The sequence below is a fragment of the Cephus cinctus genome, unplaced genomic scaffold, assembly GCF_000341935.2.
Source record: "Cephus cinctus unplaced genomic scaffold, Ccin1 Ccin1_scaffold1553, whole genome shotgun sequence".
Classification (NCBI taxonomy): domain Eukaryota; kingdom Metazoa; phylum Arthropoda; class Insecta; order Hymenoptera; family Cephidae; genus Cephus; species Cephus cinctus.
In genome coordinates this window covers 347-24,171 of record NW_014333871.1, presented here as the reverse complement: position 1 = coordinate 24,171, position 23,825 = coordinate 347, and the positions used below count along the sequence as shown (strand labels likewise).

The window sequence follows — 23,825 nt, the reverse complement described above, 5'->3', positions numbered from 1 at the left end:
ATTACAATTTACACGCTAGTTAACTGTGTACAGTTTTACTTTGTCAAACGTATTCGTTAATATGCATATAAAAGAGAAATTACATAAAATCGTGATTAAAAGTTCACTGCCGTTGGAAAACAGTCTTGGAAATTTAATTCTACCGATTGCCGATCGGAATATATAGTATGATATGTGAGCGCAATTGTGCAAAGTCTCGCACAATTCAATGCATTTTATCCAAAGTGGAAATTCAAGGACACCTGAGAGTAATAAAAAAATGAATACGGCAATTGCCAGATCAACCACAGAAGATCATAATTACGTTGATCTGTTTCTTTTACTATCCACTCATTTGCTGGTAGATGACTGGTATCCGCAATCCCGATTCTCGTCAAAACTTGGTTGGTTTTCTATTGTATCTGCTATGAAATGTTTATTTCCACTCCACCATTCATTATTCTTTCGTAATTCTTTGGTAAGATATTCCATCTTTGGAAACCACCAAGAGTTACCAGCACACGCTGCGGAGCATCGTCGAGTGCTCCTTATGGGACCCACAGATGAGCATTTCTATGTAGTAATATAGGGTAATTGATAAACAAATATTTGAAAAACATAAATTTCATAACGAGTACACATAAAATATACAGACCTGGACAGACAGGCGAGAGTAAACTTTGTTGGGTAAATCTGACTCCATGTTTGAGCAATAAATTGGAACAGCATAAGACAAAAATGAGGTCGATGTGGGCGACGGTGATGGTGAATTTATGCGACATGATCCCATAGTTGGTATTACACCTCGTGTCCTATTTCCTTTACAGATTCCGGATGACCTGAGGTGAGTTCTTCTTAATCGTTGTGTAAGGACTCCATTTGCACGTCTGAATTCTCGGAGTGCCATTAAAAGAGCTCTGGGAATTGATATTAATAATTTACAATTGTTACAAGGTAATTAATGAATATTAAGTTTGATTCTTATCAGGCTCATACTTCTTTTCAAATCCAAATCGTACAAGTTGTTCCTGTTTAGTTTTTAATCTGGATGCAAGGTTCTCAACTAGTTTTTTCTGTTGCTGCATCCAAGTTCGGATGCTGGAAACCAAATGATGCGATTCATTGCACAGCTGTGATCGGCTTGCAGCTGTTTCACTTAGTTCGGCCGATATACTGGCCAAAGATTTACTTTTGATTTGACACTCCTGTCTAAGATCCCACAGACACTTATGCATTTCATTTACCTGAAAAAAAGAATATAGGTCAAGATAAATAAAAATATTAGTACCAGTTAGAATTAATTGCTACTTTTAGGAATATGATTAAAGGTATTTATTTTGCTCACATCCTGCTGTAATGTTTCTAGACGCTCAAGATGCGATTTGCAGTTGCACCGAGCTTGATGTATTTTAGTATTTTTGACAGAAAGTTCATTCCGTAGCTCTCCTAATTCTTCATTGAGCTTTTCTACTAAATCTTGCAGTCTCATTTCTTCTCCCTCTGCGTTTGTCAGCTTTAAAAGGAAATCCTTTTCCTGGAAACAATTGAATTAATAATTGTCCATATTGAATGTATATAATCTTATCAAGTGAATCTTACCATTGTTGTTATTGTTTCTTGCAGATCGACTTCTCGCTTTGCTGCTTCCATTACAATAACTTGACTTTTATTAAAGTCTTCAGTTGCTCTCAGATAATTTTCCTCCATATGACAAAGTTTCAACTGAATTTCCTTCAACTACAAGAATAATGAAGTTATCAAATAAAGTATACTGATGCCACATACTAACTTTGTGAATGTAATAATAATTAACCTTCTTTTTTAGCTCGCATATATTTTCCCTGTCTTTGTTCTCGCGCATTTCATTCTCATTTGTCAGGATGACATTAGAATTCTGTAACATGACAAGTAAGACCCTGATTAAAAATGTTCAGTTATTATAATCAAACACATTTTTTACCTGCTATCCTCTGCATTTAAAGTCAGCTTATTTTAATGTAATACGTTAATGATGAAGCTTATATAAAACAAAGGATATACAAGATAGAAGCATACCTTTAACATTTCATAATCTGCCTCAAGTGTAGCCATCATATCAGATTTCTCCTTCAATAAGCTTTTCAGTGACGAAATCCGATCGTGCAGGACACACAGCATTTCTTTGGAACTATTGAGCTCACAAAGACATTCACTGGATTCATGTTCATTTACTTCCAATTTTGCCTCCAGATTTTCGATAACACGAGCCTGTTCATTCTTTATATTTTCACAGAATGCAATTCGGTTCCGCAGAATCTCCACCTAGTAAGCATAACATAAGGATTGAGACAGGTTTTCAATATTTCATAACACATTTTTGCATACTTCTTCCTTCCTATTATTTATGTCATCTCGTAAATTCCTTATAGTATTCGTAGACGTTGTAAGTATTATTTGGGTATCTTCAAATTGCATACGTAAACTTTCCAAGTCCTTCATTAGAATCTCGTTCGTTCGCTTCAAACTTTCAATCTTGTACATAATAAAAAGAAAACGTCAATACATATAGGAATTCAAAACAATTAAGATTTACCTTTTTCTCTGAAATCTCTGAATTTTTAAACTGCTTTTCCAATTTTTCTGATTTCTCTTTCGTGGTTTGTAATGTCTTCACCAAAACTTCTACCTGTGCAGTTATTTCACCAATTTCAGCTATTAGTCTTTCATTTTCATTTTTCGTTTGTTCCAATTCCATTTTCATAGTCTTTAATTCTTCTTGCGGTTTGACTTTCTCAAAATTCATTTCCTTTTCCAATATTTCGAAATCCAATTGGTACTTGCACAGTTGTTTCTTTATTTCTTCATTCTCCTGGGATATCCAAATATAGAAAAGATATTAAAAATACAATTAAAAGAGTATCTTATCATTTTATATTATAATTTATTACTACAAATTGTACCTGAGACAAAAAAATTATTTTTTTTCTTAATTCTTTTTCCTTCATCGACGATTCATTGTTGATTTCATGAACTTCTTCATTCATAGTTGAAGTACATGAATCTCGAACATCTTTCTCACACAGTGTTCCTTGAGAGCGGTATACTTTTTCGACATTTACAATTTCAGTTTGACAATACTTTACATTATAATCTCTTTTTGCTGATCTGAAAAAAGGTGTTTTATATATATGTATATTGTAGATTGTTGAAACTAATATAATTATTTTACAGAAACTGTAGCAACTGAATACTCACTTTAGTTCCCGTAATTCTCGGTCTGTCTCGTGCCACAATTGTTTGATATTCATATATTTTTCCTCAAGACACTTCTTAGACTTAACAAGGGTATCCGTCTACAACCAAATTAATAATCATTCAGTGATCCATTTCAATGTACAATTTTAATGTAACTCTCTCACGCATACCTTAATCCTCAGCATATCAAGGTTGCAAACGTGGGATTGTAGTTGCTCCTAAAAATAATAAATCAATACACATAGATTAGAGATTAGGGACCTAAAAAAATGAGTATTCTTATATCGGTTAAACATAGTAAATTAGATTGCGTTAAATCATACACATAACTATGACTAATTTATAATACTGCAATAATATCTCGTTGTTTCTCACGATTTTATTTATTCCAAAGAATAGCAAACATATATATAAGATACAGCTTTATTATTAATTCAAATATATGGCATACCTGTATGTGAGCTAAAATAAAATGATATATCAGATTGATTAACGCCACCAGCATACATGCATCGTATTCTATACGATTTATCTTCTTTTGTAATGTGTCAATTGCATCCCGATGAACTTCTAGTATTGATCCCTGTTCTGCAGCCTGTATAAAAAAGCATAGCAATGATTATTAACTAAATAAGTAAAGTGTACATATTTATAAATATTTATTTCACCTCTGTAAAACACTCGTTATACTGATTTTGTGTTTCTGCAAGGTACAAACTCATTATTCGAATTGCTTCATCCTTGTCCAAAAGCTGAAAAAGAGTTAAGTTTACGAAATTATTTAGCAATTATTTATGCAAACTAGCTTGGATAAATTACATTCTTTCATGTATGGACATAATTACGTTATTGAATGGCACTTAACATACATACCATGCATAAAATTATGAGTGCTCATCCACTTCGAAGCGATCTGCATTTCTGGAATGCCACATGCTTGCAATGCATCACAATATTTCAGATTCTCCACTTTCCCTTTTTTTTTTGTAAACAGACGGAACAAAATCCTTTACGTCACACAAAAACCATATGGAATTATCTTCCTCACAGCATGCATATACATTATTGCGACATAATAGAAGAATGTGCGCATAATCACAATTTTTGTTTTACAAATACAAAATACACAATACGCAATACATTTTTAAATATCTATTAGAAGTTCTTATTATTCATAAAATATACAAAGATCCACAGATTTTGTTGTACTCGATGATCGTTATAATACATTTTTTTTTTTGAAAATTCGAGAGTACCATATACTACCATTCGTACCATTACACTTTATAATTAATAATATTGTTTCCTTATAATTGGGATCTAAAAAATATTATATTGAAGTTCACTATAAATTGACGTTGAAATTTAACAAAGTTTCTAGATCTCATATTCAATAACGCTAATAGTGTTAATCTAAACCACATAACATCCATACACAGCTTCCTGGCTAATGACAAGATAAAATTATTGTATATCATTCATATTATATCAATATTAAAGGGGATAACTATTACAATAATCGATGATAATCCCATTGTCTATTCCTAATAATAAATTGTACCGAATAGGTTCACAATAATTTGAAGGACCTATAGATTCTATTAACTCATAAAGCATCGATTTGTGCTATTACGATTATTCTCATTATTATTTTTAATACACTTATATTATAAATTAATATTTGTAAAATATACAAATTTATAGTCTCATTGGCTATACGATTTCTCAGTGCCATATAGTATTACAATTTTACTACCTGCAGTCATGAAAATAAGTATTATTAGATGCACGATAATGATTATGATCACCGCGTATAAAATACCGCAAGAACTATTTATACGTTGAATTATACATTCGAGCTCGTCTAAATATTATTAATAAAAGGTAAATTGATTATTTAGTTTTTTTCAAGAACAATAATATCCGCTATTAGTTATGTCAATCTTCAAAGAACTATCCTTTTCCAACTGTCTAGGTAATATCTAGTACAGTAAATGTCAATATTAAATTTGGCACAACTATATAATAGGTACAAGAAACAATTAGTAATATTGGAACTGCTATATCCATTAAATGAATAGTGTCGTTTCTATGAGAGCATGTATGTATGTATATAGTAAAACGTGTCATTATTTTGAAACCGGTGTGACATAATGCTTTGTATTGTTTTAACTTTTCAATGGTGGAGCCTTCTTTCTTGCCTTAAGAAATATACATCTAACAATCCTATTAGACCACGCGCCACCACTGAAAGATTAATCATATTGAAACTGTCTGTATAAACACCCTGATAGTTTGCCACTATTGGACGGAATCAAAGAGAAAGGTACATGGCAAGAATGGCTGACTACATGTATAAGGAACGAAGCTATTTTTGATGAATTTCTTACAGGGACAGAAGAAAATTGTTTTTAAAACTAGATATAGTTTATACATTTCTTAACTCTTAACTGCGCCGACTGAGTACGGATGCCCACTGGCGTAGTATTTACGTTGTCTGATTTTTGCAGGTGCAGTTAAGGCTTTATAGAAAAGTGACATTTGTTGTATATACATATGTCTGAACACCTTGTACAGTTGATTACACGAATAAATTGTAATAATTGTTATTGAAGGATTAATTTTACGAATTAGTTATCTCTTGAGAAGTGATTGAATTGCGTTGGGGGAGAATCTACTAGGAATTAAAATACTGACGGCATATTATAAATCGATATGGCATACAAAAGAGTTAATTCCATGTCTCATAAGGTCCTGTTTAGTTTGAAAGTCTTTTTAGAAGTATCGACTATGTTAGCACACTCTTCTATATTGTGTACCGTTAAGTACTGAATTCACTTATATATTATATACAAGCCAAGGAGTTAGCCTCGTGTTCCATGTTAATAAAGATCAAACGGGCAGATCGGTTATTAGTTATTGCTGTACTAGCATCAAACGTCGTGCACGTTTCTGTGGTTATTAAAAACCGGAGGAGGAACTGAAATCCAGGCTTCACTCACTTCAGTGCTGCTTTTGTTTGCCATTTGGTCTAATTTTCTTTTTGCTTCGACCACAGCATCCTGCAGGTTCGCGATAGTTTGAGTCTGGAGTTCACTCTGCAAATTCAATAATAATTAATACTACTGATAATCCGATTTAAAAATGTACTTATTACTCATCTATACGGACCTGCTTTATTAAATGTTTTTTCTCCTTCTCGTACTGAGATATAATACTACCTTGCACATCAATCTACAAAAGAATAGCAAGAATATCGTCTTAGATATTGTGATCCGTAACCTTTTTATAGTCTATATTACATTGTTATGATACGATTGTAATTATACGTACCGTATATACACGGTTCTTGGGAATTTTTTACAAAAAAATCTTCTATATAATTATATAGGACTCTTGTGCACTTTTTATAAAGAATTATGGAACGTGCGAGCGGATGCATGAGTTCAGATAAATAATCATTCAACGCAAAGTTGCCGTACAAAAATGCCTATTGATAAATCTTACCTTATCTTGTAGCTTTTGATGAAGATCTTTTAACTCGGTCTGCGTCATTGCTATCGAGTCTTTTTGGATCCGTATAATTTCATCTTTATTGTTCAGCTATTACACATATAAAGAAAACATTATAGAATAACATGTACGATAGATTTATTGTTACCTGTATTAACTGAATTTGAATACTTACGAGAGTATCCTTGGATATCAAGGTATTTTGAAGTTCCTCAAATTCCAGTAAACACTGCTCAATTTTTTCACTGTACTTATTCCAAAAATCTTTGGCTCCCGTTTCAACATCTATTGGCAAGCTGAGGTGCGATGATCCTTGACAGACCTACAATATATTCCATTGACACAACAACAATACAAAATACTTCTTTTTTTGTTGAAATGAGAAAAATTTGGTACGTACCATGTTCTTCAATTCGGTAAGTTCTTGCAGAGTTTTTGTCATGGAAAATACCGAAGATTGTAACGATTTACAAGATTGGGGTATATTCTGAAGATAAAGAATTTTACCATTATATTATTTTCTTGTTATTTATATTATCATATTTTGTATTGTATTACCTCACGCTGTATCAAATGACGCGAATTTAAGTGTGATCCATCCGACTTGCTATGACCATGTTTCTGTAATACAGAATGTATAATATAATTAAGAAAGTAAAAAATCGTTTTAACAAGTTCGACTTACAAAAGATTCAAGAAGATCCATCGATTTTTTAAGCTGCATTTCACTGCACCGTAGACTTCTTCGAAGGTCTCCCTCTACTACCCTATGCGCTACAATCTAAATGAAAGGAGATAAATGTATGTTGCGATCCATATTCCTACTTGTCAATATTATTATATTCTATTAGAATTTATGAAGACTTACCTTTTTTTCGAGAATGCCAACCTGGTTCTGTAATTCAGTCGCATGACATTTCCATTCGTTTGTTGTGTCATCCTTTTGCAACTGATTTATTAACTATAATGAACATTTTTAAGTTAATTACGAGTATCCTGACTTGTCAGTATTTTTAAACTGAATAGGATGATTACCTTTTCTCTAGCATTCAAAATGCTTTCCAGGGCATCTTGCATCTTCGTTTGAGCACAATCCAATTCGTCCTTAAGATTATCAAGTCGTTCAGCTTTCTCACAAAACATCTTCTGAGCAATTGTATTCTCTAGCAACTATAATAAATTTCAATGTTTATAGTAATCTAAAATTCCATCTCAGATTAATTTATATGTTTATAGACAGTGAACACTTACTACTGTATCCGTGTTCTTTTGAATGTTACTCAAGTTGACTTCTATCGTAGACAAATGTTCTTTCCACTTGAAAAGTTCGGATGTTGCGTTAAAATTCTGTAATTATTAACAAGTGGATTACTTCTATTATTAATGATTATATACGAGATATATTACCTGGGATTGACACATTTCTAAATTGCACACTATCTGCTCAACTTCTTCCACTACATCAACGAGCAGATCACCATACGTATGTGTCTTAGAGAGTTCATTCGAACTGCATTGCTAATAAGACAATAATTTAAATTTAATGTACAACTATCCATCTGAGTTACATAAAAATAGAATAGCAAAGAAAACTAATACACAAGATTAATTAAGAGTACCTGAACATTATCCTGAACCGTATTAATACATTGAGTAATCTCGGATCTAGCTTGATTAATTTCATTCTTTATATCTTTCAATTTTAATTCGCCTTTTGCGATCTCAGCAAAATACTCTGCTTGCTCCAGTCCCTATTTCAAAATATAAAAATTGTACACGATCGAATTCAAACGATGTAATAAGAAATACAAAACTTTACATCCAACAAAAAGTCATACCTGTGATTCCAACCGATTAATAGTCTCTGATATATTTTGTCTTGTTTTTATTAATTGTTCCTGAGCTTGATGAACTGCTTCGCTAAGCTCCGTAAACTGAAATTTTAAAAAGATTACTAACAATCAAGCACTTAAACAATGTATAGTTTACTGCGATAGGTAAAACCATAGAGAAGCTTAACTCATGCCAATAATTTAGAAAGAACATCACTCCACAGGATTATTCCGTTTCACACAAACCTTATGATGACGAGTATGTAAGGTTGCAATGACATTGTTCATTTCTTCACGCAAATCCTCTGTTGCTGCTTGAGCTTCCACAGTACAAACACGAAATTCTTCCATCATTCGGAAATGCTTGATGATCTCTACATTTGTCTAAGAAAAAAATATATTATTACCTTGAATTGCTGTCGCCTTTTTCATTGTTCAACAATATTAATATTTGTACCACACATATTTACCAAAGTATCTGGTGAATTGCAAGTATCGTTTGGTTGATTTTCATTGCACTTTTCAGGCTGAAATAGACATAGTTATTTTGTATTTATAATATTTATTTCAAGCGTGATAAATTAATGAGCAACAGGCTGTTTTTCTTGCTCAATTTAGAGTAATAAATAAATTCAAACATCATACGCACACTACAAGAATTTTGATGAGTATTCTCCAAGTGAGTAAGCTTAGATTCTTCGTCATCAATGCAGTTTTTCATACCATCTCTTGATTCTGACTGCAATCAAATGAGTTTACTTGAGTGATCAGGTCTATACCTTTCTCAGACTGATCTCTCTCAGTACATTGCTGTATATAATTTTGTTGAATACGTGCATTATGTTAATAGATCTCCCTTGTAATCTCTTCGTGGTATTACAGAATACTGAAAAATATTGTACTACCATTGCTTGTGAAATATTGAAAACATTTCGCGCCTTGAAGATTTTTTGAGTAAGACAAGACCATGGATTTCAAAAACTTACATGGTCAATTACTTCGCTCTTGTATTTCTGAAGCAATTTTTCAATATCCTGCAATTTCTCATGAATTTTTGTTATGTCTTGTTCAAAGACCTATGAAGTAAATTTCATTCTGTTATCTTAATTTGACAGTGTGATGGCTATTCTCTTTAAAATTGTTATCGAGTAACGAAAAAAAAACTAATGTCTTTGCACTCCTCTTTCAAGTATTTAAAAATTACATGGAGAATATTAAATACCTCTTTCTCTTTCATATTAAATTCATCAAGAATTTTCTCTAACTCTGATTTCAGTTCAAGAAGAGTCTTTTTTTCCTGTTGCATGAGTATCTTTGTATTCGATAGGTATGACAAAATTTTATCCTGAAACGAAAATTATTTCATTACAACAGTTATGAGAGACTACTTATTAAAATTACATTTAACCTATAAAGGAAATACCTTTTGAAAAGCAGAAGCATTACACGTTTCATCTTCCTGAAACAGAATAGAAATTCTTATTGATATAATAAAACCATTGTATAATTACTGCATATATAGATTAATTATAATTAGAATGATAATGCCCCTTTAAATGATAATCATTTCTTACTACCTTTCCTGAATTTTTAATGAGATGCAAGTTTTTAAGGATATTCGAAAGCTTCAATGACTTTTCCTTTTGCATAGCAAGTTCTTTCTTGAGTTCATTAATTTCGTCACACTTTGAAGTCAATAGGCACAACACATTTTTCAGTTGGCATTGAGTTTCTTGAAAGCGCTCTTGCAAATCGGAGCCAATGGACTATTAATATGATTTTAGGATACAGAGAAGTTATCCATCTCGTACATTTAATAATTGACAAAGATATACCTTATAAGAGGGATACGAATTATCCGAGCACAATGAGAAATCTCTCTATCAGAAATAATAATATTTAACAATAGTTTGTTTTAGATTTTTCATATGTCACAATAATACGCACCTCATAACAGGGCTCTGCCTTGATGCGCACTTTTCTGGGAGAAGAGCATGTGTCCTAAAACAAGAAAGTTGAAGTAAAGTAAGTATCCACTATATTGTAAAAAAACTTATCAACATTATATTCCAATGAGTAAAATATAGTCAACTTTCACAGGATAAATTCTTTAATTAATAAGGTATCAGTGGACAGTATAACTGATGGATAAAACAGCGAATATAGTTACTCGCGTTCTTTGAAATTCGAACATGGCTGAATGGATCGGGGAGAATTACAAAAGACAACGGACTTAGAGCATTCCTTTCGTGAATCCTTACAAGGAGGTGACAGTCTCTTTGTAGAATTTAATATTTCTTTATCCATATCACGCAGAGCTTTATAACGATCAAACGAAGTTTCTCTTCGCGTTGAAGGCATCGAGATAATCGTATCAGGTTTTGAAATCTGATCTGAGTTAAACATCGACAAATGGTTCATAGGTTTAATTTGATTCTCCGTGTAATATTTGCGGCATAGGCCGATAGGTGTTCTCATAGATTTCCCATAACGATTCCACGAAGTATCCATATCTTTTGGAGTAACATTTTCATAGGGAGGATTCAGCATGCAGGCTGATGGGGTATGGCAAGTCATTGTCTGCTGGAAACGATGATTTCCATTGTGGAGGTTGCCGATGGAAAATGGGAAGGCAAGAGGAAAAATATCAAAATTGTCCAAGACGAACGCACCTTCATCCTAGCCTGTCTCAGTTCACGTCTCATCTCCTTAATGATGTCGTCCTTAAAATGAGTTTGCATATTTACATGGCGACACTGCTCCTCGAGGTCCGCTACTTCCTTGCGTAATGCCATCACAAGATCATGCTTCTCGGCTACCTCCATTGTCAGGACTTCGCGGCTTTCCATTGATTCCTAGGCGTGAGAATATCACCGTCCAGGTGGGCATGGATAAGTATTCGTGCAATCTTCACATAGTACAAGTGCAAGTACAAGACACAAACTTTTTCCAGACAATGGAGCTGGCACTCAAGGGTCTGCAACCTTTTGTGTTGCTCGTCCAACTGTATGCGTAGTCGTTTAATCTCATCATTCTTTTCTTGAGTTATTTCGTCCAATTTTATTTGGCAATCGCGTAGCTGATCAGTTAACTCCTCGATGTTCAAATCTTTTGATACTAAGGCACATTCCACTGCATTTATTAGCGTGTCAGTCTGTATAGTAAGATAAATCCTCTTGAGTTTTCCTTGCAATATACTTCATTCAACAATTATACAGGTCCGATGTATTGACATACTTGTTAAATAGAATTCGTTTGGATACAAGTGTATGAATGAACAAATAATATTGTGATAGATACATTTTCGTTTCTGACTTATAGTTATGTAAATAATTTATTACTTATGGGATATATTTTAATTATATAAAATATTATATTACTCACGTCAGAATCAAAGTCATCCACACTGACTGTAGAAGATTCTACAATAATTTGGTTTGACAGCTGAGGATGACTCTTAAGATTGTCTCTTAGATTCTGAAGCTTGAAAATATATTTTTTGATTGTCTCGTCCTTTATTGTGACCTTTTTGTTCAGATCAGCCAATTTTTCTTCAAGCTCTGCTCGACATCTGAAAAACATCGTATGATAGATAATAGCTCTTGAATAAACTGATTATAATTAGGTGAAGGTATGTCGAAAATGTTTTTCCTATGTACACTTACGCCTGAGCTTTCTTTTCGTTCTTTTTTAGTTTTTCCAACTGGAGTTTGTAATATTCTATGTTTTCTTCCATGGTATCTTTGTCCTATATCAAGATTCATCGTTAATCATCGATGATATATAAATGCGGATAATAAAACTCAATTTAATATGCGTCCTAAAATTAACTAATGACGACCGAACAATATATGATAATTGGTAAATTTAAAAAATTAATTATTTATTAATAATTTCCAATCAATTCATTTGTCGAGGTTTATGTATATAATTTTAATTTTTTCAATTATAAGGAGGGTTGCAAATGAAGAATTTAAATAATTATTAATGTTCAAAGTGAAAGCAAAGATATGATTGGAGCATGAAATAGTAATGGATCAAAAAGTAAGTGGTAAAGTTTCCGAATCGCAGGGAAAGCAGACTGTAGGCTGACAAGATAAAGAACAGTCACAAAATGCCCTGTTCAGAGGACATTCTGGAGGTCCTTCAGAAACAAGACCTCGTCCTAGTTCTAAAATAAGTTTCACTTTCTTGTCAGCTGTCACATTTGAATTTACCTGGTTACAGGAGCAGCTGAAAGTATAAACATTTTGTTGTATGCTTAATGCATATTTCAAACTTCATATCACAAAATCTAAGTTATGTTAGAGCAACATACTCTATTGCAGAAGGAATATCTTTTGGCCGAATTTCAAAGAATGTTATTCCATCAGTGCTCCAATAGTTTTCACGTCGTGCACGCCTTATCAATTCAAGCAATCCTCTGATATCGCTTTGAAGGAATTCAATTCTTTGATGAAGAGATTCCTCATCCTTCTCCAATTGTCCAATACGATTTGTGAGTAAAGTAAGATTCTAACAAGATCATTAATAAGCTAAATCAACATCAATTCTAATTTGTCTAACATGTACATATATCTTAATACATATTTTCAGTACCTCATCGGACTGTAAAGCTCGCGTCATACTATCAGCAGCTATACTAGATGAATGCATTAACTTATCTTCCAAGACTGTAACTCTGGTACAAGCAGCATGTTCTAATTCTTCGACAGTCCGAACAAGCATTACATTTTGTTCGTCTAAATCTTTAACCCACTCTGACATTATTTGTAGTTTCATCTAAAATTATAATTTAATAAACATTAACATCATTCAACTAGAATTATGGAAAATAAAATAATATACATTATAAGAAAATAAAAAAAAAAACAGAATTTCTATTACAACAAAGCTCCCAGAAGTAAAATAGTTTAGCTGCTATGATCAAAGTATAACGCCAGAGGAAATGGAGTAGAAGAAAGTAAGAAACGCTCCAAAACGAAGAAGCAATAGAAATCTTACCGATGTCCGATCGGCATCGGTATCAATTGGTTCTTCATCAACATTTCTCAAACGAGCTTCATAAAGTTTACGAAACTCATCAAGAATATAAAGACCTTCCGTCTGACCACAAATGGCACCGGTTTTAACATCGATCGCTGTACAAGGCCCGCTGACAGCCTTTGCGCTGCTTGTTGAATCTTCTTCTGAGCCTTTGACATTGCCATCAGGAGAATACATAGTCGATGCAATATTGAAAACCAAAAAAATGTTCCTCAAATTCTTCCTCTCTCTTTACACTCCTGTATAATAATGCGCTTACTGTCAAAAAGTAACATAAACTAGCGCACTAACTCGCCATTTTCATGGCAAATGGCGCTATCGGGAGTGTGAACGGCAGTCGTCCCGAAATGACCACCTAGTTGAATAAAATACATAGATTGTAAGAAGAATAGTGACTCAGAGTTCTCTTCTTGTTTTTTTTTGACGTTGATTTTACCCTCTGATGGCATCGACTCTAGATGGACAAGTTAGGAACAGACATAAAGGAACAATAATATAGATGGAGGCAATAATTTATGCGCGATAAAGTTGCGCGTGACTGGAAAATGGCGGAAATAACTGATTACAAACCGATGGATGAAACGTCGTGATCACTGTCTTACTCCTGTTCAAAATAGTAATATGAATTCATTTGACGTTATCGAGGATGATAGTATTTCTATTTATGAAATTCTTATTGCATTGATACAAGATTCGATAATTTCTATAAACATACAACGAATTACCATGGGCACTGTATTTCTGATTATCGCCATTATGTCGAGTTTGCTTTACCGATTTAGAAGTACGTTCTACAGTTATATACATTACATTATAAAGAAAATGCTTTAATTGCTGTTAAAGTATATAACTAGTGGTTGATTTTGAAATTATATAATTTTCTATATAGGTTAAAGATAACCATATGAAGGGTATGACATTTAAAACATAGTCAAAGATTAGTTACTGAACATACTGACATAAAATCTTGTAATTTGTCTTTGTTATTAAAAAATAATTTATTCTTGTAACTCACTTGATGTTTCTGAAAAAAGTTTATATTGTTTATTTATTTTTAAGTTTACTTCGATTTTCAGAACGAGATCACATAATACAAAGTACTACAGAAAATGGCACTAAGTATTCTAAAAAAGAAATTGACATAGATGCAGTAATTAGAAGTAAAATTCTACTTAACCACAGGAATATTCACGCAGAGTTATATGCTGTCGCTAGTGTAAGTTTATTACCATACACCTCATGTACTTTTCTATTGCAGGGAAATGCATCTTACATTAAGTGACATAATAATTAAATTATAGGCCCAATTATGGGCACTGTACCAATCGTGGACAACCTTACAGATTAGAATGCGTGCAAGAGAGATCAAAATGATTTCTTATGTGGTGTCCAGTAGTGGTACAGTTTCCACGGCTAAGTCTACTATATAATGAAAAATCGTATCCAAATTGTATAATTAATGACGCAATTTTGATTAGCGCATTAAATATTATATATTTCTCGTAACAGAAATGCTATAACGTTCATTGCGCCATTAGATGTATTGAACTTGTCAATTATTGTCCACACTTAATGAATGTTAAACGCGAATTTACGGGATTTACGCCATTTCATTGTGCCTGTTACTATGGTCACACATGCTTAGTGGAGTATATGTTATCAAAAGGTATATATTTATTTATAGAATTTGTATTAATCCATTAATGCCCATTGATGTAAAAGTACAAGAGTCTAGTGCATTCTTGCATTATTGGACGTTAATGGGGATTATCTAAAATTAAAAAAATTATAAATTCAATAAAGTACTTTATTCCAGGAGCTAATCCTGGATTAAAAACAAAAGATGGAAAAAATGCTATTTGTATAGCTTTTTATCATTTTATAAATAACCCGTCGAAGAAAGATTTCTCGTGTCTAGATGTTCTTTATCAAGCAGGTTAGTTCAACTTTATATAATTTAGGATCGTTTGGACATTCAATCCCAGTGTTGTGAAAATGGTTGTATCTCCTTCTGTTATGTGCAGATAAAAAGGGATACAACTATGCTCCCAGTATTGGTAGTGAACTTTTGAATGTACTAACTTTTTAATATAAAATCGATGTGATGTCATACATAAAGCATAGCTTGTTGCATAGCAATAGGAAACGCATATATGTATATTCGCATCTTAAGTGATTGCGGACAGATTAATAATTGTTTATTGAACTTTTGAGAAAATTTTATAAACTTTTAGGGTGCAATTTTGATTTTGACAATGGATGGTATCATTACTTTTTGAAAATTGTCAGACAAACTCACAACAAACGTCTGATGAATTGGTTGTTGATTTACGGACAGACACCAAAGGTAAATAAAAATCTTAGATCAACTTCCTTGCCGCCATTAACGGAAACAGCAACATTGCACTACGCGTGCAAGTAATATTACATAATAAAAATCCTAATTAAATATATGGGCATATAATAGGACTACTTGTAACGATAATAAATACAGATTGAATAATATTTGTAATTTTTCATGATTCCTTTAATTGAAAATCAATTAATGACTGTAATCGGATAACAATAGAAAGCGATTTTGATGGAGATCTAACAAACTGTTATGTCAAACATATGCACATTCTTCTTTTGCGCGTAACAGGTTAAAAATACGGAAACTTATTAGAATGAAGAGACATTCAAACGTAGGAAGCGTCGATTATTATCCTAAATTAAGATACTCGTTTCCTCAGGTAATATACTTATTCATGTAATTTAAAGGGTGATATTATGGCAGACTCTAACATTAATTTTTTCTTCATCAGTTTTGGTTTGGATGCTGGACCGATGTTGTATTAACTTTAATCGGATTACTAGCTGCAATTTTAAGTGGATTTTGCGTTCCTGGAACAATAATTCTATACGGAAATCTTGCTGAATCCTTTGTACAATATCATATACATAATGCCATTAAAGGTATTAATGAAACGAGTGAATTTCCCGTGGGATTTAGAGGGTAATTATACATATCGTAAGTCAGGCTTACGTACTGGTCTAAAGTGTACCAAGTAAAATCATTTTTATTGGAATTTTAAATTCTTGCAATTTCCGTTCACCAGATACAATGATCAATTTCGAGGTACTTCGAAGGAACTGGCCAAAGAGACGTTGAATTTCGCAATTTACTCCTTGTTTTTCGCAATTTGCCAAATGATTTTTACAATGATATTTATCATTTGCCTTAATCATGCTGCAATTAATGAATCAATTCAAGCGAGACAGATTCATTTCAAAGTTTTATTACGTCAGAATATCGCATGGTTTGATTCTCAAAATCCGGAAGATTTGGCCTCCAGGAGTATCAGGTAGAAAAATTACTATATTTTATACAAAACGATCATCATTACGATTATGTTTTCCTACGACTTATGGTGATCTCTGAAAAATTATTGAAATTGTTGTTTCTAGAGATACAAGTTATCTGGAGTCAGGATTGGGCGAGAAGCTTGGAATGTTTGTATCAAGTACAATTGCCGCCTGCAATTGTATTTTAGTTGCATTATATTATGGCTCTAAATTAGCCGGTACACTGCTTGTTATATTACCGATAATAGCAGTTATTATTTGCATAGCTAAATGGGTGATTATGATATCACATAATAGAACTCGCATGCGTTATGCTTGCGGAGTGAATTAACTTTATTAATTACGTAATATAAAATTAGACATATAATTAACGCAGCTTCAATTATACAGGCAAATGAATATATGCGCGAGCAAGAGGACTTCTTTTACAAACCAGCAGAATTGATTGCAGAAGAGTGTCTGACCAATATTCGCACTGTCTTGGCTTATTCTGGCGAATCGCACGAATCTAAAAAATATGTGGAAAAACTTGTACTGGTAGAAAATTGTGAAACCACAAAGGGTACTATTAATGGTATCGTTGGTGCGATTATTTGGTTTCTCATGTACTCCATGTACGGTTTTGCCTTGTGGTATGGCGTCAACTTATTGAAGATTGAACAAAGTTATACAGTGGCAACATTAATAGTGGTAGGTATTATGATATATATTCAGATTATTCGTAATTTTTGTATTAAATAAGGTTTGTCACAAATTTCATAAAAGATATTTCGGATTACAGGTATTTTTTTGTTTGCAAATTTGTGTTTTGCATACATTACAATTGCCACAATATTTACATATAATTGAAAAATCAAATGCTGCTTCAAGAAAGGTATTAGTATTAATAAAAAGAATCAAGAACTGCTTAATTAAATTTCAAATATGTAGATTATAGGCATGATGAAAAATACTTCAGAAATGAAAATTACGAATGTTCACGTATCCGCTGCAAAAACGGAAGTGGGGATTTCTTTTCGAAATGTTTTCTTTCGTTATACACTACATAACGATCTCGCAAGTGTTAACAAATTTATATTTACTTAACTCTTTTACCTATTATGTATAATGATATATTTATGTTAGGTACTAAAAGGAATATCATTTACTATTTATAAAGGACAGACTGTAGCTCTGATGGGAAGCCCAAATACTGGAAAGACTACTTGCTTTAGACTTATACATAGATTCTATGATCCTGAATCTGGATTGGTATAATATTTTTAGTATGGAACATTACGAATTTGATTAGGACTGAATTTTATAAAATATTTTATTTTAATCAGATCTTTATAGACGGCTTTGATGTGAAGCACAGAAATTTACACGGGCTACGAAATTATGTTGGATTTGTTCAACAGTGTCCTGTGTTATTTGGTACAACTTTAGAAGAATGTATTACATGTCACTCGTCATTGAAATCTCTAGAATATATGGAAATCGTTGCCAAAATAGCAGGCATACATTCTTCCATAATAGGCCTAACAGAAGTAAATATTTATACTTGAATAATTAATTGTACAAAAATAACCGAAAATTTTTCTATCGCAGAAATATAATACACCGCTTACCGAAGATTTGCCGATAGATCAAAGACAGAAACTTGCACTTGCCAGAATTCTGTACAGAAAACCACAAATTCTGATAATGGACAACGCTTTGTCAGCTTTGACTCCAGCAGCCGAAGATGCGATTTTTGAGTCTATCAAATCCGTAAGTTCAACTCAGACTCTCTCTTTTTTAATGACCAAGAAATTATATAACTTCGTTGCTTACTGTTTTAGGTAAACAAAAATCTTACGATAATCGTAACAACTAGAAATCCGCTGATACTAAGGAAAGTGTCCAAAATTGTGTACTTGTACGATGGCATCGCTGAAGAATATTCTACGGTGAATGAGATAATACAGACTCATCCAGAAGCAGAGAAAATGATTGGAGAACAGAAAGAATTCTTTGATAATAAAAGTAAATTTTCTGAAAATCAAACTATACAGGCTAAGTATCAATAATTGTTCTTTACAGCAAGCACTGTGGCAAAATGTAAATACAATCAAAAAATTCCTCAGAGGTCTATGCAACATGCATCAAGTTTTTTGGGAAGAAGTTATCAAGAATTATTGAAAACAGAATTAGTGCGCATCGGTCGCTATCCTGTCTTCTTTCAAGTTACTGATATTCCTACAGCTGATCATATAATGGTACAGTTTTCATGTGATGGAACATAAACTATCAGCTTTACATATTTCTTTATATTATGATATAATAATTTTTCAGAGAAAGGATATCAAACTTGCAAACACCATGAAACTTCTTTACTACAATCGCAAGGAATGGCTTCAATTATTGCTTGCTAGTGTTGCAGCAGCAATTTTAGGCTTTAGCTTACCAATATATGCAGTACTTTTTGGTGAAACTTTGAGCTTAATTGCATTGCATAATGGCATGCAATTGCAAGTGCGTTTAAATTTCTTTACAAGTATGTTTATGGTAGCTGGTTTGGTCTCTGGTATTTGTACGATTATTCAGGTATCTAAAAATATCCACTTTTGTATCCCTTATACATATAATAAAAATTAGCAATTATGATCATAATTATATTTTCTATTATAACAGGATTACATGGTTAATATGGCAGGAAGTAAGTTGACTGCTAGAATGAGAAAATATACCCTCAAGAAAATTTTACATCAAAACCTGGAATGGTTTGATAATGAAACTAATGAATTAAATAAAATTAATACTTTGCTTAAAATTAATGCAAGAAAAATACAACAAGTATGAGTGATAATGGATTTTTATCAGATATTAAAGAACAAATATCATAATTATTATTATTACTTCAGGCATGCGGTCAACGATTAATTTTTTTAATACAAGCAATAACATCGTTGACTGTAAGTATTATACTCTCGATGATGTACAGCTGGAAATTGGGTCTGGCGATTCTTGTCTTTACACCAATTATTTTGGTAGTATTGAAATATTACAACACTCTGCTGTTACAACAATCATTTCGTAATTCTACCCAGTTAAACAAACTTAAATTGGTACTTTTACAGTATTACTTTACTATATTTTTATTAGTAAAACCAGTGATCGATAGTGTTTATGCATGTGCATAACCAATTATTTTGTTTACAAACAGATTATTTTGGAATCTGCCTCAAATATTAGATGCATAGCCGCACTGACATTAGAAAATGCATTTTTTGAACGTTACCATGAAGAACTGCGTAAACTACTAGTAAATCAAAAAAGGGTTTACCTTTTAGCTTTCGTGCATGCATTTTGTACAGCATCGCCCGCAATAGTATACGCAGTGTCAATGTTTTTTGGTGGATATATGCTTAGGAATAGAGAGATCGAGATAGGAAAGGTTTTTAAGTAAATTATACAAATTTTATTAATACATAAAACCTGCGACTTATCGTTAAAAGTGATTGATTGTATAAATTGTGTATTTCAGGGTAGCAGAAGCTATTATTTTAGGAACGTTTATGGTGGGACATTTGGCAGTCTTTACACCAAACATTATAAAGGCACAGATAGCCGCAGTGAAGCTTTTTAAAATAATAGAATCACCCTTAAATAATTACAATAGAAATTATAAAACGGTAATTAATTATGGAAAAACGTGTAGTAAAGAAGGCCAGCTTGATAAAATTTTCTAAAACGGTCGGTTGACTAGAATAATTGGTAGACGTGAGACGCATAACTGCTAAAAATAAAATTATTGTATTTAATGTGACCTTTTTTACTATATGTGTCTACATCCTTACTCATGTATAATGTATTCTTAAGCATTTATTAATATTCTAATTGATTTGCTTTCTAGAAGTTGAGTGGAAATATTAATTTTAACAACGTATCCTTTGAACATCCCCTTTATTCTGGACTTCCAAAGTTGCTAAACTTTACCATTCAGATTAATAATGGGGAAAGCATCGCACTTGTTGGCTGCCCTTCTTCCGGTGTTTCAATACCAATACAGCTACTTTTACATTTTTACAAACCGACTTCGGGGGATATAGTAAGATATCGAATAAACGATTTTTGGGATTATTGAAATATTATTTAAAATTTATATTTGGTTTAGCGATTACCCTAATAGCCAAAAATCTCATATTCCAGAATATTAAAATTAAAACCACAGCATCATGCAAAACATGCTCTTATTATGCAAGCAATATGCTGGGATATTTCAGGGAAGTCATTTTTGGCTATCTGGGTTTAATTAAAGAATTATTTAATAAGTATAGGTCTTATTAGGTCTATTCAGTACACAATTTTATTCTTAGACTTTTTATATCTATTTGTTTTCACGTAGTTTTTGGATGGTGAACGCCATGAAAATTTCAATGATAATAATTTAAGATCGTTGATCGGATTGGTAGAAGGTGACTCGATACCTTTTAAACGTTCCATTGCTGAAAATATAGCTTACGGTAACTTGAAACGAAGAATACGAATTGACGAAATTGTTGCTGCTTCAAAAGCTGCTTATTTTCATGATTTTGTGATGTCCTTACCTAACGTAAGTTTATATGATTAGATTATCTTTTTCATTTTATGATAATATTTAAAATCAGTTTTTTCAGGGATACAATACGGTTTTAGACGAGACTGAAGTTTCATTGACAATAAGTCAGAAAGTACGGTTGTCACTGGCAAGAGCGCTTCTACGTAATTCAAAAATTTTATTGCTTGAAAATTTACCACGAGCTGAAAGTCCTGAGACCGAAATGGTAATATAAAAGATTTTCAGATACTTATTGATACTAAATTAGAACATAATGATCATTTTTCACTAATTCAACGATATCATACTTACGACAATTATAATAATTCTTATAGATTTTGCGAAAAGCAATTCTCTCAGCAACCATCGATCGAACATGCATTGCTTCGAGTCATGATCCATTTTCAGCTGTACAACTTTTTTCACGCATACTTTTTATGAACCGTGGATGTGTAGAAGAAATTGGAATTCATGAACAACTAATGACCGCGCAAGGATCTTATACAAATTTTTGCAACAAAATTGGCCACAGTTTCGTAACATTTAACAATGAAAACGAGCTTTTCCCTGAATTCTATACGAACAGTGAGTTTTTGAAAACGGAAATGGAAAATAGCGATAATTAAATTAAAGCAGTTTTAATTTCAATGAATTTCTTAAATACGTTTCAGAAAATAAAATATAAAAAGTATTGTGGCAAGCAGATTTGCCTTGAAGCACAAACACTTCAACCATGCGGTCGTGTTTTAAACATTCATCTTTGCCAAAAAGTTAATTTTGTACTTGTGGAACTTTTAAACAGGAATTGTCTGACATTTGCAAATAGTATTGCTCCGCCTAATTTCTTATGGTTTTTTTCTTCCTGTAAATTTGAATCCGATTGGTTAAGGGGGAATGGAACTGATCGCCAAAGTTCAAATTGACAGTGCTGCCGTGCATTGTGGCAAGTCGTGGAGACACGCGACTATACTTTTGCACGCTATTGTGACGTCATGCTTTAGTGATGCTCAAGAGCTGGCTACGTGGAAGTGAAAAGATTCCCTATACACTTTTCTCTACTGTACTTAAAATCTGCTTTACACTCTAGAGATTCAACATTGTGATTGAGTAAACGTAGTGGCACGTGTATTAATATGAAAATTTACAGTTAATATGTATAAAGAACATCTAACTGAAGATAGCTTGAGAGGAATGAGCACCACTGGCGCATATTGGCACTATCCGTGCTACTACTACCGCTCGCTGTGGTGAAAGGCTGAAGTTTTAGGCGAAGCAATACGGCTCATTGCCAGCTCCCCGTATCGCATCCAAAAATCTCGAATTTCGCTGAACGGTAGCAAGTCCCAGTGCTAAGGAGTAAAGTTGATATGCATAAAACTTTTGCTGCGTGCCCCTTTTTTCGATTTTCATCGTTGGTTCTATGCAACAATGTGATAAGTTTTGGGTAGGGAACGGCAAAGGTATTGTCGTGACGTCATGACATGTTTCTAGGCCGTCACTGTCGATATTCACTGCTGTTTTATATATTTTCTAAGCAATGATTCAAAAATCGGGCTCCACAGGAAAAGTCTTTTTGTCGGAAGGTTTCAAGTTAGTGCAATGAATTGAGTGACATTGCTTTCTAGAAGGACATTTTTGGGTGCAAAGTTCCCTCGCTTCCGGCTCTTGTCCACGTGATATACTAATCCACATCAAAAGTCAGTTCCATTCCCCCCACCTCATTGAACACTAACAATACTGGAATCCGAATGGCAGTGGTGGGGTCCGCGCAGAAAGAGATACCAAGGACACAGGCAAAGATCAGTAGGGAGATGCACAACGCTACGATTTTCGGTAGAGATGAGTGGGGAGATGCACAACGCTCCGGGTTTAGGCGATACCAAAAGCATGGCGCTAAATCGTAGCGGCGAGTCCGGGAGTAGGATTTCGTGATCATCGCCTCCGTCGACAATACGAATCCCGTCGTAGCCGAGCTAAACGGGAACACGGACGCGTAGCATGGCGGGCAGAGGTTCTCCGCTACTCACCTTAGAACCCTTAGAACGAGCCCGGGAACTATAGAACTTCTCAACAACTGTTGAAACAGCCTATTGTTGAAATATTTTTACCCGACATCAATAAGTGCAATTTTGTTGGGACATTTTTTACTGCTTTTCTATTCGGCTGAATAGTATTTAAATTATTCAAAGCGCTACAGCACAAACGGACCTCCAATCGCGTCGTTCTAGTACGCGTAAAAAGACTATGCCAAGTACAGGAGTGCTGTGCATTTCTCTCACAAAAAATATTGAAATCATATTAATAATGCCAAGTAC

The 23,825-nt window shown here is 33.1% G+C and overlaps 4 protein-coding genes across 11 annotated transcripts; 3 read left to right on the top strand and 1 right to left on the bottom strand.

Annotated features, from left to right (window-relative positions):
• Window positions 1-19: 19 nt before the first annotated feature.
• LOC107273289 (uncharacterized protein PFB0145c) lies at window positions 20-13,935 on the bottom strand. 6 transcript variants are annotated; one of them, XM_015751339.2, is made up of 41 exons: window positions 13,563-13,935; window positions 13,158-13,340; window positions 12,877-13,073; window positions 12,776-12,791; window positions 12,224-12,306; window positions 11,943-12,129; window positions 11,503-11,712; window positions 11,231-11,413; window positions 10,506-10,559; window positions 9,982-10,017; window positions 9,781-9,903; window positions 9,208-9,297; window positions 9,029-9,085; window positions 8,805-8,942; window positions 8,565-8,660; window positions 8,346-8,477; window positions 8,134-8,244; window positions 7,978-8,073; window positions 7,762-7,896; window positions 7,595-7,687; window positions 7,412-7,507; window positions 7,285-7,347; window positions 7,127-7,213; window positions 6,902-7,048; window positions 6,721-6,816; window positions 6,385-6,447; window positions 6,216-6,311; window positions 3,882-3,965; window positions 3,665-3,808; window positions 3,384-3,431; window positions 3,214-3,311; window positions 2,919-3,123; window positions 2,552-2,827; window positions 2,344-2,490; window positions 2,035-2,280; window positions 1,793-1,873; window positions 1,579-1,716; window positions 1,325-1,513; window positions 976-1,223; window positions 635-896; window positions 20-552 (listed from the first exon to the last, which is right to left on the bottom strand). In XM_015751339.2, exons 1-41 carry the CDS (start codon window positions 13,779-13,781, stop codon window positions 331-333), a joined length of 5,475 nt encoding a protein of 1,824 aa, XP_015606825.1. In that variant the 5' UTR covers window positions 13,782-13,935; the 3' UTR covers window positions 20-330. The 6 variants fall into 6 exon arrangements, 5 of the variants coding, with proteins under 5 accessions (XP_015606825.1, XP_015606829.1, XP_024946391.1 ...); XM_015751343.2 differs by lacking the exons at window positions 11,231-11,413; window positions 11,503-11,712; XM_025090623.1 differs by lacking the exons at window positions 12,776-12,791; window positions 12,877-13,073.
• Window positions 13,936-14,076: 141 nt separating this feature from the next.
• Window positions 14,077-16,474, top strand: LOC112495181. Of its 2 annotated transcripts, XM_025090631.1 has the most exons (6): window positions 14,077-14,388; window positions 14,681-14,820; window positions 15,114-15,270; window positions 15,421-15,540; window positions 15,839-15,951; window positions 16,246-16,474. In XM_025090631.1, the coding sequence occupies exons 1-6, from the start codon at window positions 14,181-14,183 to the stop codon at window positions 16,267-16,269; spliced, it is 762 nt and encodes a 253-aa protein (XP_024946399.1). In that variant the 5' UTR covers window positions 14,077-14,180; the 3' UTR covers window positions 16,270-16,474. The 2 variants fall into 2 exon arrangements, with proteins under 2 accessions (XP_024946399.1, XP_024946398.1); XM_025090630.1 differs by lacking the exon at window positions 16,246-16,474 and having other exon boundaries at window positions 15,839-16,082.
• LOC112495180 (phosphatidylcholine translocator ABCB4-like) lies at window positions 16,204-18,037 on the top strand. Its single transcript, XM_025090627.1, has 7 exons — window positions 16,204-16,336; window positions 16,409-16,599; window positions 16,703-16,948; window positions 17,052-17,223; window positions 17,340-17,639; window positions 17,731-17,823; window positions 17,880-18,037. Exons 1-7 carry the CDS (start codon window positions 16,271-16,273, stop codon window positions 18,033-18,035), a joined length of 1,224 nt encoding a protein of 407 aa, XP_024946395.1. The 5' UTR covers window positions 16,204-16,270; the 3' UTR covers window positions 18,036-18,037.
• A 55-nt stretch (window positions 18,038-18,092) lies between these two features.
• LOC107273254 (ATP-binding cassette sub-family B member 5) lies at window positions 18,093-23,303 on the top strand. 2 transcript variants are annotated; one of them, XM_025090626.1, is made up of 15 exons: window positions 18,093-18,200; window positions 18,275-18,478; window positions 18,540-18,701; window positions 18,773-18,956; window positions 19,014-19,189; window positions 19,266-19,517; window positions 19,605-19,766; window positions 19,835-20,038; window positions 20,137-20,375; window positions 20,458-20,605; window positions 20,827-21,021; window positions 21,319-21,525; window positions 21,581-21,736; window positions 21,846-22,095; window positions 22,182-23,303. In XM_025090626.1, the coding sequence occupies exons 1-15, from the start codon at window positions 18,126-18,128 to the stop codon at window positions 22,193-22,195; spliced, it is 2,628 nt and encodes an 875-aa protein (XP_024946394.1). In that variant the 5' UTR covers window positions 18,093-18,125; the 3' UTR covers window positions 22,196-23,303. The 2 variants fall into 2 exon arrangements, with proteins under 2 accessions (XP_024946394.1, XP_024946393.1); XM_025090625.1 differs by having other exon boundaries at window positions 21,846-23,303.
• The last annotated feature ends 522 nt before the right edge of the window (window positions 23,304-23,825 follow it).